At 45.3% G+C, this 18,542-nt stretch overlaps 1 protein-coding gene across 1 annotated transcript in view; it reads left to right on the top strand.

Moving 5' to 3' along the window:
- Positions 1 to 18,542, top strand: part of GPX4 (glutathione peroxidase 4) — a 53,290-nt gene that overhangs the window by 30,481 nt on the left and 4,267 nt on the right. Inside the window, exons 3-4 of the mRNA XM_082264768.1 lie at positions 6,446 to 6,590; positions 12,502 to 12,653. Coding sequence (XP_082120894.1) covers positions 6,446 to 6,590; positions 12,502 to 12,653 — 297 coding nt within the window. The remainder of the gene's footprint in view (positions 1 to 6,445; positions 6,591 to 12,501; positions 12,654 to 18,542) is intronic.

Raw genomic sequence — 18,542 nt, 5'->3', positions numbered from 1 at the left:
TCAGGATTTTCCCATCAATGACATGGCTCAGCCATGGAACAAGTTTACCAAGTTGGGATGCCCCTCTGAGATTTCCAAAAAGATGGATCTAGCCTTTGATATGGGTACACTTAAAGACCCCATGGATAAGAGGGGGGGGGGGTATCTATTAGTAGTCTCAATCAAACCGGCCTTAGCGTCTACTTGTCTAGCCAAACACCTGGAGTTGTGGCTTTTACAAATAAAGACTCGTCTGCCGACACCCCAAGAGATCAGATTATTAAATCTTTTCTAGGCAGTAGGTTTTTTTGGCTGATTCCTCCGCTGAGGTTAGGATGGCAGCTAGGAGCTCGGCATTGGTTAATTCAACCAGAAGTCTCTGGCTTAAAACATGGTCAGGAGACTCTGCTTCCAAATTATGCTTATGCAGTCTTCCCCTGACAGGCGACCATCTTTTTAGTCCTGGGCTATAAGAAGCTCTGGAACATACTGCAGAAAAGGAGGAAGTTTCCAACTCCTGAAGTTTTCTCGAGGGAAGGAGGGTAGACAACAGGATCTGCAAGAAAAGGAGGGCAGGCCCAAGAAGTATTGGACTAGCTACAAAGGCAGAGGAGGGGGGGGGGGGGGGTCTTGTTCTCCTCAACAACCCACCAAGCTGCAATGACTCATTCCGCAGTGTGGGAGGAAGATAAGGGCCTTCCTCAGTGGAAAGGGATAACTTCAAGCTTTTTTTTTTTTTTTTTTTTTTTATAATCTCGTAGCCAAGGGGCACAAATGAGTTCGATGCCAGGCCTCCGGAGAGATTAATCACCAGTCTGCCCAGAGATCGAGTTAAGGCTACTGCTCTGGGTAGGAGACTTGGTGGATCAGAATGTTTTGGTCCTGGTCCCAAAGGCAGAGCAGAGAGGGGTTTTATTCCCACATCTTTGTGATAAAGCAACCCTTGGAGTTATCGCTTAATACTGAATCTACATGCTCTAAATCACTCGATCAAATACAAACTTTCGCATGGAATCGGTGTATTCCATAAGAAATTTGCTTTGCCTGGGGTGCTTAATGGCAATGCTGGACTTGAAGGATGCTTACTTCCACATCCCTATTCACCCAGCATACTAGCAGTAAGGCTAGGACCGGAGATTCAACATTTCCCGTTCCAAGCACTGCCCTTCGGGTTGTCTTCAGCCCCACGCAAAAGTCCTGGGGGGGGGGGGGGGGAAGCATTGGCCCCATTTAGACAAATTCTGATCATCCCATATCTGGATGACCTCCTAGTAGTGGCAGATTAGTATAAAAAAAACTAGGAGGATCTCCGTATGGTTCAGGAGTTCCTCAGGGCGCTAGGACAAATCTTCTTGAAAACCTTCTCAAAGGAACATACCTCGGGTACAAGATTTCCCCACTAGATCAAAAGATTTTTCTTCTGAGGTTAAAGGTTAAAAATGGTTATCTGAGAATCAAAGTATTCCCTGACGTCCCATCTATTTTGGAATTTTTTTTTTCAGGAGGGTGCTGACAAGGGTCTAGCCCTTAGTATTTTAAAGTACAGGCTGCAGCCATTAGTTTTTTTTTTTCTCCAGTACTCCCTTCTGGAGAAACTGATTTTTATAGCAAAGTTTGGTGTGTGTGTGTGTGTTCGCCAGGACAACCAATACTGGTCATATCTTGTCCTACATGAAACCTATCTCTAGTCCTTCAGGCTTTGGTAACTGTTCCTTTTGAGCCTCTAAAAGATTTTCCAGTGACATTTCTCACACTAAAGGCTGCGTTCCTGATTGCAGTTACGTCAGCTCGCAGAGTCGGTGAACTTCAGGCCCTCTCAATTGGGGCCTTTCCTTATTATTTTGTGACGATCGAGTAGTGTTAAAAACTGATCCAGGGCTTTTGCCAAAGGTAGCCACTTCCTTTCATAGATCACAGGATATTGTACTACCAACCTTTTTGTAATTGTCCAGAAAATTGGTTTTAATTTTTTGGATGTCAGAAGGGTTCTTCTGGCCTACCTAGGGGTTACCAGAACCTTTAGGAAGTCTGAAACCTTATTTGTGTTTTGTTTTTTTGTTTTTTTTAACCCAGGGACACACAAGAGTAATGGAGCCTCTAAGGCCACCATAGCCAGGTGGATAAAGCAGGCAATCTCTAAAGCCTACAGTTAAGAATGTTGCGCCACCTTTTTGTTAATGCACATTTCAACAAGAGCTTTGTCCACATGCTGGGCTAAAAGGGCTGGTGCCTCGCGGAAACAAAATATGTAAGGCACCTACCTGGTCTAATTTTTTTTCGACCTTTTGTTAGACATTGCCTGGAACTCCCCTCTTCCCAAGAACAGATGTTTGGTCAAAAGTTTCTCCAGACAGAAGTCCCTCCCTAGACTGGTAAGTTCTGGCTCATGGGCTGTCCTGAAACACTACTTGAGAAAATCAGTTGGGCTTACTGGTAACTCCTTATCTGAGTCTTCCAGGACAGCCGGATTCCCACCTGGTGATGTCTTGTATTATGTGTTATGCATATGTTTCACAGGAATGTCCTACGGTTCTTGAGAAATACTGGAGGACCACTTATCTGGTGGGGTTAACCAGTTTCCTGTCCTGGTAGGAGGAGCCCTAGGTCTATCCTGGAAGACTCTTAGAAAAGAGTTACCAGTAAGCCTAACTCAGCTTTTCTGTTTCCTGCATATTTTGACAATATGGTCAAAGAGTGGAACTGCCCCAAGCGTCCCCTTTGGGGAGTCTCTTTAAAACGTGGACTGTGCCACCTACGGCGTATAATTTTGGCTAAAATGCTGGTCTGCCGATCAGATCCCCCCCCCCCCCCCAAAGACCTTGACCTCCCTTTTTCAAGATCGCCTGTTTGGGGCTACCCTTGCTGACATTATTAAAGGTCTTATGGGGGGGGGGGGAAGGGTACCTTTCTCCCATAGGCAAACAAGGGTAAGGACCCTTGTCGTAGAAGGGGGTCCCTCCTTAGCAGAGTTTAAATATTTTTTCTGCTTCGTCCCTCGGGGTCAAGCGATAAGGGATCAAAATTCTTCAAGGCCCCTTGAGTGGTTCCAAGCAACCCTGGTCTGGCAAACAGAAATCTGGTTTCTCCAGACCCCCTTTGGCGTGAAGGTGCACTCTCACCTGTATCTAGGGTGGTGTGATGTCTTTGCCAGTTCCTGGACCTGTGGCTATCCCGGATCCAAGACAAGTGGGTTCACAAGGGCATACGGTCCGGTTACAAGATCAAGTTTCGATCCGTTCCTCCGGTTAGGTTCTTCCCTTCCAATGTGCGACTGTCCCCGGATTGCTTACAGGCTCTTTGGGGCAGTGCAGGACCTGTTACAACAGAGTATTCAGTTACTAATTCAGCATTTACTCAACCTGTTTACGGTCCCCAGGAAAGAAAGCAAGGTGTGTCCAATTCTGGACCTAAAGGCACTGAATTGATTCATGCGAGTTCAAAAATTCAAGATGGGAGTCCGTTCAGTGGTGGCTTCCCTACATCAGGGCGATTTCCTGTCCTCCATAGACATTAAACATGGCTACCTTCACATCCCAATATGTGTATGACATCAATGTTTTCTGCATTTTGCCGTGGGAGAGGATCACTATCAGTTTGGGGCGTTACCCTTTGGTCTTACCTCTGCTCCTCGGGTCTTCAAAGGTCTTGACTCCGGTCCTGGCGTCATTATGCCAGTGAGTGCTATCAGTCCTGGGTTACTTGGATGATCTGCTTCTCCGTACAGTCTCCCACGGTGCTGGTAACAAACTTGGAGGTTACCATGAGAAGAGTTCGGGTGGATTCTGAACCTTCAGAAGTCGTCCCTGGCACCTTCCATGAGACTGGATTATCTGGGTCTGACTTTGGACTCGTCCTCAGCCAGGGTGTTTCTTCCTCCGGACAAACTTCAAAAACTCCAGATTGCGATGCCGCTATTGCTGTCCAGCAAATGGTCATCCCTTCGGACTTGTATGAGAGTTCTGGGAGTGATGGTGTCGTCCTTTGAGGAGGTCCCTTTTGCTCAATTCCACGCAAGGAACCTCCAGAAGGAAATTCTCCTCAAATTAAACAAAGATCCAAATTTCCTGGACCACCAGAGCCAGGTGACCAGGGGGTCCGTGATATGGTGACTTTGGTCCCCAACTTTTAAACAAGGAAAATAATTCCTCCCCTATATTAGACAGTTGTCACCACAGATGCCAGTCTGTCCGGGTGGGGAGGTGTTCTCAGCAGGCTTTCTGCTCAAGGGGTCTGGTCCCTGGAAGAATCCAGATTACCAATCAATGTTCTGGAGCTGAGAGCAATAACGCTTTGCCTAGTCCACTGGACGGAGTACCTTCAGGGCTGTCCAGTGCGCATTCAATCAGACAATGCCACGGCAGTGGCTTATGTCAATCACCAAGGGGGCACCAGAGGTGGCAGGCATCCTTCAATGGGCAGAACACTTTATTCCAGCTCTTTCCGTCATTCACATTCCAGGAGTGGAAAATTGGCAGGCGGATTAGCAGGCTTTGGATCAAGGGGAATGGTCTCTCCATTCTGATATGATCCCTGATCAACAGAAAATTGCAGAGGTTTGTGGCCTGTTCTCGGGACCCTCTGGCAGATGCCACAGATGTGCTAGTGGCTCCATGGGGGTCAGTATCGGCTGATGTATACTTTATCTAGGGGGTGTGACACTTGGGACCTTTCATTCTGTGGGTTCTGCAGAAACCTCACATTGAAAATATTTGGGAGATTCCCCTGCTTACCTATCTTAGAAGGTGGCTGCCCTGGTGGCTATTAGTTCTGCATGCAGGTTGTCAGAACTGGGGGTGTTATCCAGTCTTTCTCCCTATCTGGTGGTTCACAGGGATAAAGTGGTGCTTCGTCCAGATCTGTCCTTCCTGCCGAAGGTGGTTTCCACTTGCATGAAAGACATTGTGCTACCCTCCTAGTGTCCTAAGCCTAAACATCCTAAGGAATTTGCACTGCATAGTTTGGATGTGGTTCGGGCAATCAGGGTGTACTTGGCCACTACAGAGTTTTTTGTTTAAGTCAGATTCACTCTTTGTACTCACGGATGGGCCAAAGAAAGAGGTGCCTGCGTCTGCTGCAACTATTTCCAGATGGATCAGACAGTTGTGCAGGCTTATTTAATTAAGGGTCAGGTTCCTCCTTTCCCTGTTAAGGTGCATTCTACTCGGGACGCTTAGTGCTTCCTGGGCCTTTTGCCATCAGGCATCCTGTGGTTCAGGTTTGCAAGGTGGCTACCTGGTCGCCTGTTCATACTTTTTTTTTTTTTTTTTTTTTTTTGAAGGCTGGCATCTGCAGATGCCTCCGTTTTGCAGGCTGCGATTTAAGGGTGTTTTAGTCTCCCTTGAGGGTGTTTTAATGTTTGTTTTTTTTCAGGTGGGTCTCGTCTGGTTTTGATGAGTCCTATGTTGGCTATGGTTCAGCCATGGGGTATTTATTTTCTGCTGTTACCACCCCTCATGTTTTATGGCACTGCTTTGGGATGTCCCTTCTGTTAAGACGCAGAACAGACTGCGTCCGTTAATGAACGATGGAGAAAATTGGATTTTTGCCTTACCATAAAAACCCTCTATTTGAGTCTGACACTGCTTTGTTACAAAACTGACATCATATAGCAGAGAGGGAGTATACCTCCTGGGACAGCCCATAGGCGTAGCCAGAACTTTCTTTTGTCTAGTGTCCTACTCCTTTAGGGGGCAGTATAACCGTACTGTGAAGAACAGACTGCGTCCATCAATGAACTTCAGAGAAAAGGCTTTTACGGTAAGACAAAAATCCAATTTTTGCGCTTATTTGTAATTTAAAATGGTTGTAAACCTCAGACACGAAATATGAACAGAGCATATCCCTGTATAATTTGTGCTTGTTTTAATCCAGTGTCATTTCAGTACTGTGCCTAGTTTCTTTATATTGCAGAAGAGACATGTCCTGTCCCTTCTGCAGTAAAAACAGATACTGAGCTGTGCTTGCTCAGTTTACTGTCCAGCACGATGCTCGTGTCGGGATGACCAGTATTGAGTTGGGCTGCTTTGGCTGTCCCAAACTTAGACTTAATGTCTAATGATTTTTTAATGGAGGATGCAAATGGGGTTTTTTCACTAGCTGTAAAAGCCTCTACTTGTGATTCAGCGGACACAGGTCTCCTCTCTGAGGTTGTTGCGCGTGGGGTGTTTTGCTACAAAACTGAGGCATGCTGGTTGGAACTATATTCTGTCCAATACAGCTGTAGGCAGCCTTCTAAACCAGCTTAAGACTGTCCCTCGGATGGATTTAAAGTTGTGTGTGTGTGTTTTTTTTTTTTTTTTTTTTATATTGGAGTCCTTTTTTAAACCTGGAAAAAAAAATGGTTCACTTCCAGCTAAAGCCAGCCTAGTTTCAGGAATGTTTTCCACTCTTATGATCAGAGCCTTTACCAAGAACTTTTTTTTTTTCCCTTTGTTTGCACTGTACTTAACAACTGATCTCTCCACAGGGGCTATGTGTGTGTCATTGTCAATGTAGCATCTAAATGAGGAAAAACACCTGTAAACTACACTCAGCTTGTAGAAATGCACGCCAAATATGCTGAGAAAGGTTTACACATCCTCGGGTTTCCCTGCAATCAATTTGGAAAGCAGGTATAGTAAAGTGTGTTTGGTTTAACCTGGGCATTTAAAGTGTTTTGAAACCAAGACCCTGCATTCACTATATCTGGTCTCACACAACATGTAAATGCAATAATTTTAGTAAATCTAAACTGCTAGAGGACTTATCTTATCCGCAGTATAGCCACTTCTGGATCGTGTTTTGGCTAAGCTTAAACTCGGATCTTTTTTCCTCTAGTCTAGTGCATCCAGTACAGTTAGAAAGCACTCCCTAGGAGCACACTTAACCCCTTGATTCCCCCATGTTAACCCCTTCCTTGCCAGTCATTTATACAGTGCCGGTCACTTATACAGTAACACTACTTTTTTTTTTTCTCTTTCATTGATCACTGGTCCCCAGAAAGTACCACTTAGTGTCAGATTTGTCTGCCGCAATGTTGCAGTCCTGCTAAATTACGGATAAGTCCATAAGTGTATCCCATTGTTTTTTTTTTGCAAAAAGTTATAGGTTCTACAATCAATATACACTTTTATTTAGGATTTTTTTTTTTTTTTTTTTTTTTAACAAAAATATATGTAGCAGAATACATATTGACCTAAATTGAGAATTACATTTCTCTACCATTCATTGACAGACGCAACTTCATATGCTTCTTAAAAACTATTGGGTTATGCTGCCCCCTACAGGAGGACACTAGGCAGGAAACCTTTACCACACCCATCGGGCAGTCTCTAAAGGCATACACCCACTCTGCTATAGGATTCAGTTTTTCTGCCTAGTTTAGAAGACCTAGTTCCCGGGTGGGGCTTCGGTCTTTGATTTTTTTTTTTTTTTGACCTTTGACCGTCAGCACCCCCCACCCCCAGTGGAGAGGTAGTCTGTCTGGAGTGGCGCTCACCTGATTGTCATTGGTATGGTAAGTAGTGCCCCCCTTAGCTCTTGTGGTCTCAAGGTGGACGTGGGCCACTCCCTTCCATTTCCCCCAGCCCCTTAACAGTCAGTGGTCTTTTGGCCCTAACCTACCTCCATGCACCCCCCCCCCCCCCAGGGTTGGGTAGGAGCTGGCTTTGCCACTTCAGTAAGGGGGTTGTGTGGTTTTTGCTATGTGGATCACACACGGGGGGGGGGGGGGGATCTTTGAACAAGTTCCCAGCCCCCCTGGGCGTTAGTGACTGGGGCAGGGATGTCCTTTGGGCTCCCTGTGGTGGTTATATGCTTTGGGGGGGGGGGGTAGAGGGAAACGGAGGTTTCTTCACTTGCGGGTCTGCGCCTCACGTGTCTGGTTTTGGCTGAAAATTTAGTCAGCGGCTGTCCAGGTACCTGAACCGAGCTGACTGAGATGAGGTGCCTGACCAAGCTGACCAGCGGATGCCTCACGTGGCCGGATCAGGCTAAAAACTGAGGCTGCGGCTGGCTGTTTGACCAAGCTGTCCGGTTGACTGACCAGGTCCGAGCTACTAACCGAGCTGCTGATCAAGGATGGACTGCCTGGCATCCACCTAAAACCGGGGGGGGGGGGGTGCCATGCAGGCATTGTTGTGTGGGGGTACTCTGTCTGCGTCATGGCAGGCCCCCTTCCCCTTTATATGGGGCTATGGTGGGCGATCCTTTGGTCTAATGGGTCTTTTTGCCGGAACTTTAGCCGTCTCCTTGCAGGATTGTGGTCAGTGACCTCCCCTTCTTATGTTCTCAAGGTGGGCTTGGCATATAGCGACTCTATTGGGGGTCTGCGTCCACACTTTTTTTTTTTTTTTGTGCATGCAAGGGCACTGGTGGATGCACGGATTGTATCGGTGCAAAACGCCCCCAGGGTCTTTAGGGACCCGCAGATCCCCCTAAAAGCGGTAAAGGTACGCCTCTTTTTCCCACCTGTGACAAAATTGTCGTGAGTAAGTGGAGTTCTAAATGCAATAATGGTAACCACGCATGGTGTGGCTAAAAAGGCTCTAGAAGATCTCCCCTTTTTATGGGGAGGCCGCTTATTTGGGTCTTGGATGAACTGATAAAGGGACTCTCAGGTGGGAAAAGTACTCTTCTGACTCTATCTGCTAAGGGAAAGTCGCCGTGTAATAGACGGGGGCCCTTATTTTTCGCCACGCAGGAGAATGGACCTAAGTCATTTAGGTTATCTGATGGTTCCAAGAAGACGTGGTCGGGTAAGCCGAGAATAGGCCCCTTCCAGATCTGCGGACGAATCTCCGTCTGCATGAAGGGACGCCCTCATCCGCATCTATCCGTTTTCTGTCAAGAACCAGGGACCTCTTTGATTCAGGACAAATGCACCCATGTTCTGCTCCGATCGGGTTACAAGATCGAATTCAGGTCCCGACCGTCGGACAGACTCTTCCGTCCAATCTATGCCCATCTTCAGATCTGTTAAGGGATCTACGAGGGCAGTACAAGATCTGCTGTCCCAAAGGGTGATTGTGTCGGTTCCCTCTCGGGACCACTTTTAGAGTTTTATTCAAACCTGTTTACTGTTCCCAGGAAAGAAGGGAAAGTGCATCCAATTCTGGCCATCAAGGCTCTGAATCGCTTTGTGCGGTACAGAGGTTTCGAATGGAGTCCCATTTACACACACCGTAGTGGCATTCCTACACCAAAGGGACTTTTTGGCCTCGATCTGTTCGAGGACGCATATCTTCACATCCTATTTACGCAGGACACAAGTTTTTTTTTTTTTTTTTTTTTTTCTTTTCTTTGCTTTAGAAGAGGAACCTTATCAGTTTGTGTCGTTACCCTTTTGGTCTCGTTTCTCTCTCCCCCCCCCCCCCCCCAGGGTCTTCAACATGTTGGCTCCGGTATTGGCCCCACTGTGACAGCGGTGGATTGCGGTACTGAGTACCTGGATGATCTCTTAAGAGCAGACTCCCACTCTGTTCTGCTGGGACTGTATGTATTCACTGTATGGTCTCTGCTAGAGTTTGATTGGACCATCAATTTCAGAAAACCTGCTCTTGTCCCAGCCTCAAATGGTTTATCTGGGATTGACTCTGCAATCCGCCTCTGCAAGGTTTCTCCACCCCCCCCCGCCCCCCCAAACAATCACCTAACTTTTGCAGCTGTTATCCAGCACTCTGTCCTTGCTAACTTGCGTGTGAGCTGTAGACCTGATGGATCTACCTTCGGGGCGGTTCCGTTTGCTCAGTTCCACATGAGACCTCTGCAAAGGGGTATTCTTGTCAAGTGGAACAAGGATTTTGGACAATCTGATTCAGTTGAGTCAAATGAAGTGCTCTTCTGTGGTGGCTCCATTCCTTGACTCTGCGTCAGGACAAGCTTTCCTTCCATTGTATTGGCCTGTGGTATCCACGGATGCTTGCCTGTCCGGCTGGGGGGAGAAGTACTTGGAAAGCTTTGTGTCCAGGGGACCTGGACTGACTCTAGACTTCAGATTAATATTCTGGAACTCGGAGTGATAAAGCTTTGCTTGAGTCACTGAACAAATCGCCTGCAGGGTTGTCCAGTTCGGATTCAGTCAGACAATACCTAGGCCATGGTTTACATCAATCAAGGGGGCATTAAGTGTTTTGGCGGCCTGGGAGGTGACCGAGTTCTTAATATGGTCAGAAAATTTTTGTTCCAGCCCTCTCCGCCATGCATATACACGAAGTGGAGAACTGGCAGGCAGATTACTTGTCATTGGGTGTTGGATCAGGAGAAATGTTCCCGTCACCTGGAGGTGTTTCACTTGTTGTGTGTCCAGTGGGGGACACCCAATGTAGACCTGTTTGTCCCTTCTCGTTGAGCCGAGAAAATGAGGGTTGTAGCCAGGTCTCGGTATCCTCTGACTCCAGACGCACTGGTGGCTCCTTGGGGTCAGTATTGGCTGATCTATGCGTTTTCTGCGCTCAATGGGCCGGTCTTCCATCCTGCTTTAGTTGCTGGCTTTAACTGTGTGGCTGTTGAAAGCCAGGTATTGAAGGATTAGGGGTCTTTCTGATTTGGTGACTCCTACACTGTTGAAGGCTAGAAAATCTACCTCCCAGCAAGATTTATAATCGTACGTGGAAATCGTACATCTCATGGTGTGAATCGGTTAAGGTGCATTCACACTACTTTTCAGTGGCTAGGATATTGGCTTTCCTCCAAAGAGGGCTTGAGCAGAAGTTGGCCTTGGGCACTATTAAAGGCCAGGTGTCAGCTTTGGCGGTGTTTTCAACACCCTTTAGCTATGCATTCTTTGATTCACACATTTATCCAGGCAGTTTGTCATGTGGCTCCTCCGATACGGTCCCCGTTACCTCCGTGGGATCATAACTTGGTACTGTTTTTCAAAAACCTCCCTTTGAAAATTTAGTCACCAAAAAGGAGGTTCCTCTGGTTATACTCTCACATGAGGTAGCCTATTACCTCTGCCTGCGGAGTGTCTGAATTGGTGGCGTTGTCCTTCTGTTCTGGTGGTCCAGAGATTAAGTGGTACTTGTAATTAGTCGTTTCTTCCTAAGCTGGTTTCTGATATCCATTGACATTTGTGCTGCCTTCCCTCTGTCTTAAGCCCAAGCATCCTAAGGAAACTGCCTTGCATTCTTTGGCTGTGGTTCGGGCAATTAGGTTTTACCTGGGCAATTGAGGTTTGCATGACGGTTACTGAGTTTTTCGGGAAATCAGACTGTCCTTTTTGTCCTCACGGAAGGACCTTGGAAGGAATTGGCTGCGTCCGATAATTTCCAGATGGCACAAGCAGATGGTGGTACAGGCGTATTCACTTAAGGGTCAGGTTCCACCGTTCCCTGTGAAGGGGCGCATTCTGCTAGGGGGTGGAGTGCCTCTTGGGCCTTTCACCATCAGGCATCGGTAATAAAAGTTTTGTAAGGTGGCAAGTAGGTCGTCTGTGCACACGTTCTCTAAATTCTACAAGTAGATGTGTTTTTATCCTTGGATGCTGCTTTTGGCTGCAAGGTTTTGCAGGCTGCTGATTTTTAAAAGCAATTTATTTTTCTTTGAAGGTGTAATGTTTATAGGTGAGCTCCATGTTGCCAGTTACGCTAAATTTAGCCTTTGGGGAATTGCGTTCTTTCTCTGCATTGTTTTCCCACCCCTCAGGCAAATGCTGCTTTTGGGATGTCCCAATGGTTAAGAATATGGAGCTGCTTCTGTCAATGAACGATAGAGAACTGGATTTTTGACTTGCTGTAAAAAAAAAATCCTTTTCTCTGGAGGTCATTGACAGACGCAGCACCAGCCCCTGTTGAGTGGGCTTTTTACTTCTGACACTGCTTGCAACAATACTGAATCCAAAAGCGGAGTGAGTGGGTGTATGCCTTCAGGGACTGCCCATGTGTGTACCTCTCTGGAGAGGATTATAGCATGTTAGGACTTTTTGCTGCATGTCCCCCCCCCCCCCTGCCTAGAGTTCTAACTTGAGGCTAAATAACTGTAAACAAGGAGGAATGACCTGTAAAATGGTAGAGGTTGAATGGCTGGCAAGTGTCCAGGGCTCAGAACGCCACTGCCCCATGTATCCTGTCTGAAAACTGAGTTAAAATGGTCAGTGATGGCAGAATTTTCACAATGCAAAACACTACATCCATTATGCTAGAAACAATATGAACTTTCCGTCACTCATATCTCTGCTTGCTCAAACAATTTGTGCACTTTAGACAGCAGATGAGGGTGGGAGCACATGTTGAAAGACAAAGCACATGACCCAGAAGGCACACTCCTAGCTAATGGACTTTACTACTTTCAAACTACAACTTGCAATTTACTTGTCTAATAAACTTCAGAAAGAAGATAATTGATCTTGTATTTCTGGCATGTGTTTTAAAATTAAAAGGGGGGGGGGGGGAGCGAGCTATGGGCAGAGCTTCAGGAGGAACGTGTTTTTTTTTTTTTTTTTTTTTTTTTTTAGCCTTTTGCTTGTGCGTTCCTGGTGATGGAAGCTCACAATGAAACTTGTAAAAGTGAAACCTTCAACATTTTATTCTTAATTACTTTAAGGAACCTGGGGATGAAGCTCAAATTAAAGACTTTGCCGCATCCTACAATGTAAAATTTGATATGTTCAGCAAGATTGAGGTCAACGGAGATGGTGCCCATCCCTTGTGGAAATGGATGAAGGAGCAGCCTAAAGGACGGGGTACTCTTGGAAAGTAAGCATTTATCCCAAACAGCATGATGGTGTAACATTATTTGGTGATTTTGTATGTTATGTTGGATTATTCCAGGTCACCTTTAGGACAGCAAACCTGGGAAAATATAGATTTATTTCTCATATCTTGAAGATAATTAGCATGTTTGCAAAATACTTATTGGAGTTTATCCTGTGCAGTTTCACTAGAGGTAGTCTTTTTACTGCAATCAAGTAAACCAGAAAGTGAAATAGAAGGGGATATGGTGTCTTCTAGAAGAATGCAAAAAACAAATTGTTGTGTGTGTGTGTGGGGGGGGGGGTTTATCTCCAACTTTTGTCCCAAGCATGTTTAAAGCCATTTTCAGTTCACTGGCTCATTAACTCTGCTGGAAGTTTATTCCAAGCATCCACTACCCTTTTCAGTAAAATAATCCTTTCTAAAATTTGGTTTTGAACTTTCTTCCAGTTTGAGGTAATGTCCCTGTATTCTTGCTTTTTAGTTTCAGATTAACAAAACTGCCCTCTCAAACCTTATTCATCCCCTTGATGTATCTTAAGTATTCAATCATGTTTCCCCTTTCCTTTCCTCCAGACACTACATATTTATGAAGTTCCAGAAGTCACTTTCCTCCAGACTGTATATAGTTACAGAAGTCGATTTCCATGTGTTATATCCCCCTGACCTTTCATTATTTTTGTTTAAATGTCTCTGCACTGTCTGTTATCAGTATTTTGTCAGTGAGGTCTCCAGGGCACAGTATTCTAAATGAGGAGGTCTCACTTAAGATCTATATCGAGGAATCGGAACCTCCTTCCTCCTGCTGGTGATCCCTCTAGTGATGAATCCTAGATTTCTATTTGCTTTTCCCACTGCCTGGTCACACTGGTTGCTCATTTTGCAAGCCTCTGAAATAAGTACCCCCCCCCCCCCCCCAAATCTTCCTCTGCAGTACTGGCTAACACTGTACCCCCCAATGTTGGAATCTCTCTTCCCTATGTGCATTATATTACATTTAGAAACCTTTTAAATTCCAGTATCTCCCAGCAAAGCCAAATCATCCCTGGAGGTGTCTACATCCGAACAGATCAACCCAAATGCACACCTTTTTGTATCCTCTGCAAAAAAACATAAGTAAATGTATGCTGGTCATAGTATATCACTTACATATACCGTATTTTCTGTCTAAGACCCCCCCCCCCCCCTTACTTCAAGTTAAGACATAGGTTTTGGGCTATACTCGTTGTATAAGACTATACACCCCCCTTCCGAAGCAAGGCAACACCATTGAAAAACATCAGATCTCTCATCTCCAAGGTACTGTAAGAAAGTATTAGATGTAATCTCTCGGCGCTGGCTGTGCAGGAATCCTGTAACGGTATACCGTATGTACCGTAGCTTTGTATACATGCAGTATACCACGCTGAGCCAATCCCGCTGAGCGATGTATTCTATTATTGAATGCAAAGCCTGCTCGGATTGGCGGAGTTAGAGAAGCGGGCTGATGTTACTCTCTGACTCCGCTAATCCAAGCAGGCTTTGCATTCAATAATGGAATAAGTCACTCACTGCAATTGGCTCAGCACTGTATGTAGCCAAAGCTACGGTATACCAGTACAAGATTTCCTGCACAGCCAGGGCCTTGAGAGATTGCATCTACCGGTAATACTTACGGTACCTTGGAGATTTGAGAGATTACATTTGATACTTTGGCGATTAATGGGGCGCAGACAGCCAGTGCTTTGAGAGTACACAACCTTGGAGATTTTTATACTCAGCGTTTTAAGACGATCCTCCCATTTTATTTGGGTTTTTTTTTTTTTTTTTTGAGGTTTCGTTTTGTACGCCGGAAAGTACAGTACACTATATTAAAGTATTGATGCCTGCCTTTTATACGCACCTGAACTTTAATGGCATCCCAGTCTTAGTCTATAGGGTTCAATATGGAGTTGGCCCACCCTTTGCAGCTATAACATCTTTAACTCTTCTGGGAAGGCTGTCCACGAAGTTTAGGGGTGTTTGAGAATGTTTGACCAATCTTCCGGAAGTGCATTTGTGAGGTCAGGCACGAATATTGAACAAAAAGGTCTGGCTCGCAGTCTGAACTCTAATTCCTCTCAAAGGTGTTCTATCTGGTTTAAGTCAGGACTTTTTGCAGGAGAAATGTAAACAATATGGGGTCTATGTACTAAAGCTGGAGTGCAAAATTAGTCGCACTTCTGCAGAGCAACCAATCCACTTCTAACCTCAGCTTCAGTTGAGCTTTGGTAATACAACCTGGAAGCTGATTGATTTTCTATGCAGAAGTGTGTGTGGGTTTTTTTTTTTTTTTTTCCCCCTCTAACTTTAGTAAACCCCTAGGTGACATTTTCAGGGTACCGTTTAGATGCAAGGAATACTCTAGAGTTTCCCTCTAACATTGCAAATATTTGCTTTAGGCCCACTTTAAATATTTACTGTCCTTGGCTCCCTACATGTACTGTATATAGATATTTTCCCAAGCACAATCAATGGGAGTCCCAAAACTCTGGGTGCTCAAATTTGCAAACACTAACTGGAGGAAGAGTTGAACGTCTTCTAAAAGGACCTTGAAGATGGATGGAAATATGATGGTGGTTTTGTGATGATGCTTAAGTGTGCTCAATTGCACGCTCCATGCACTGGAAGTGAGACCCAGAGCTGTCGGTAACAGTGTGGTCTAATCAGAAAGGACCAGCTCACAATCGTGTGAGGACTACTGTGTGCCATTTCTCCTCTATGAAGGGGAAAAGATGCATTGCATTTTCTCCTCCTTTCTAGAGAAGTCTGTTTTTAAAAAAAAAAAAAAAAGCTAAAGATTAGGGTAGGGCTTGATCTAGTTGCACAAGTATCTGTGTTCATGTCGTGACAATGTTTGTCAGGTGGTCAGTGTGTTTAGGTGGGGCAAAAAAAAAACGATTGGCCCTACTGGTGTACAAAGAACAAAACGCATGGTATTGCAATGTTGGGAATAGACTATTTTTCCGCCTTTTTTTTTTTTTTGGCCAGTTTTCCATAATTCCGAGAATCTTTTGCCAAATGAAAAAACAAGGTATAATCCACCTTGATAAACAAACAGGTTGTGATTATACATTGGCAAGAAAGCGTGTGACTGAACCCCCCTTGGAATGAACCGCTTTTCTTCAGTAATTTGCCATAGTCCCAACAATAGAGACAGTGGGGTTTATTTACGAAAGCTAGAGGGCAAAATTGATCACAATTCTGCAGCGAAACCAATCCGCTTCCAGGATTTATTACTAAAGCTTTATTTCACAAGCTGAGGTTAGAAGCTGATTGGTTTCTCTGCAGAATGGACTAATTTTGCCCTCTCCTAGCTTTAGTAAATCCTGGTGTGTTTTTAAGCTGATAACCATTCTAATTTCTCATGTCTGAATCAAACCAGTGTTGGAGGAAGGAAAAAAGTAAGTGAATCCATGGATTAATTACTTCAGGGAAAGCAAATTGGAGTCAGTAGTTTGCGCATCTGGTGTCAATAAATGAAGTGAGTTTGGAGGTGTGATTTAGAGCTACTTTTCTAAAGACTAACATTTTGCTGTTCATAAGTCATCAGCTGAATTTTTAAACTGCCTCACAAAAAAGCTGAGTTCATACAATCAAAAGTAGTTGATCTGTTCAAGGCCAGAAGGGATGCAAAGCAATCTTGATGTGTCCATTGGAGAACAGTTTAGTACTGTTGCTATTCCTAGAAGTGTGCACCTAGCCAAGGTGACTCCAAGGCACAGTGCGGAATATTCAGTAAGGTAAGAACCCACATGTAACAGCTTAGAGGCTTAAAGACATCGCTGGAACTGGGTAAACATCCCTGTTCATGAGCCTAGCATGCATAAGCCTTTGAACAGAAGGGTTTTCATGCTCGAACACCAGAGGAAGGCACTGCTTTAAAAATAATAATAAAATTGCTGTGCGACTGAAGCTTGGCAAACCACAACACTAAGGTTTTGTGGAATGATGAATGTGAGTTGTTTGGGAAGAATATTCAGTACTAGTATGGTGTAAATTGGGCACAGCTTGCCAACATCAAAACCTCATCCCAGCAGCGAGTATGATGGAGGGAATGTCATGATTTGAGCTTGGGTTGCGGTCTCAAGGCCTGGACCACTTGCCATCATTGAGGAAAATGAATTCTCAAGTTAACCAAAATATCCTGCAGAATGTCAGTGGCTGCCTACCAGCAGAAGCTTAGTAGAAGTTGGGTTATGCAGCAGGGAAATGACCCCAAGCGTCAAAGTAAATCCACCACAGACTGGCTTCAAAAAAAGGAAAAAAATGTGCTTTTGAGTGGCCCAGCCAGAGCAGACCTTAACCCCCATAGGGATGCCGTGGAATGATCTTGAGCCGTTTACACTAGACCACCTACAATTGTTGGTGCTGAAGCAGTTTTGTAATGAGCAGTGGTCAAAAACTCCTTCTGAATGTTCAAGTCTGATCCAGAGCTGCTTGAAGTAATTGCTGCCAAAAAGGTTGAGCCAGCTATTCATTCCAAAGGTTCATTTACAGCCGGTTCACATAGGAGCGACCAGACTTGCCGGGGCGACCTGTGAAGTCGTGGTGCACCGCGACCTCGGAGCGGCATGCACAGACTTCATATCATTGAAGTCAATGCAGGTCGCCCCAAAGTAGTACAGGACCCTTTTTCTAAGTCGGAGCGACTTGTGTCGCTCCTATTAGAACGGGTCCTGTGCTAATCTATGGCAGGCGACTTGTTAGGCGACCAGGTCGCCTGACAAGTCGCCCCTGTGTGAACCGGCTTTTTCTTCTGCAGTATGAATGTTTTTTAATGTGTTCAATAATGACATGAGAAATTAGCATTGTTTGTGTATCAGCTTAAGCACCTTGTTTTGTCTACAGCTGAGACTTAAATGAGGATCAGATCACAATTTATTGCAAGAGACCAGTTAATTCCAAGGGTTTGACACCCTTTTCTTGCCACAGTATGTACAGTTTTATTAACGTGTGTAAAGATTGGGTTTTGGGATTAAAGCTGAACTGCAGGCAAAAAAGCCCCCGCTGCAAAGGTAATTGCTAATTTTTGCCTAGGGGAGATATGATCCTTCCCACACAAGACCTGTCCCTGTAGCTCCTGCACCCCTACGGGCTTGAGTGGGGGACTGTTCCTGGCTCCGTAGACCTGCTCTGTATGTGAGGACGTCTGAAACGGCCCACTGCTGGATTGTGGAGGAGTGCCGCAGAGAATCTGGTGATCTATAACACTCTTCTCCTTTTGGACAAAACAAGCACTTAACCCATGCAGTGTGGGCACAGCCCTGCTGCAAGGGAAAGCTTTTTTTCTCTGGAGAGTTTTTGTATTGACCATGAAGGGGTTATGTTTTTTTTATATGGTCTAGGACAGGGGTCTTGAAATTTTATGGTGATCCAGTCTGTAAAATTTTTTTCCAGCAGAGGTCCGAATTACACTTGCGCTATAATGCATCACAGCCCCACTCCTGTAAATTAGTGTTTTTAGCCTACCTTTCACAACATAGCCCCCTTTAAATCAGTCTCTCCTCTTTACATCAGTATCCTCAGAGACCCCCCCCCCCCCCCCTTCAAATCACCCCTTTGAAATCCGTGTCCTCGGTTCCCCTTCACAACAGTGAACATTTTTCTTTTTCCCTCCCCAGGCAGGTCTTCAACCTGTCCTAACAGCAGGAGGAAACTTATGTTAAAAAAAAAGGGGGAGAATTGCCTGCTTGTTTGAAAAGACTCTCCCTCTCTCCAGATCTGCAGAACCTTCTGCCCCCTGCCCTGTGCGAGCTGCAGTTTGGCATTTAGTGATCCCTGGTCTAGGGTGTACGGGCGGAGAGGCCCTAGAAAGACCTGATGACACACTTGTGACAGCAATCTTATTGCAAAACTGCTTATAGGGTTGGG

This window comes from Pelophylax lessonae, assembly GCF_965119305.1.
Source record: "Pelophylax lessonae genome assembly, chromosome: 1".
In the NCBI taxonomy this organism is placed as follows: domain Eukaryota; kingdom Metazoa; phylum Chordata; class Amphibia; order Anura; family Ranidae; genus Pelophylax; species Pelophylax lessonae.
This window is presented reverse-complemented; position numbering and strand designations above follow the sequence as displayed.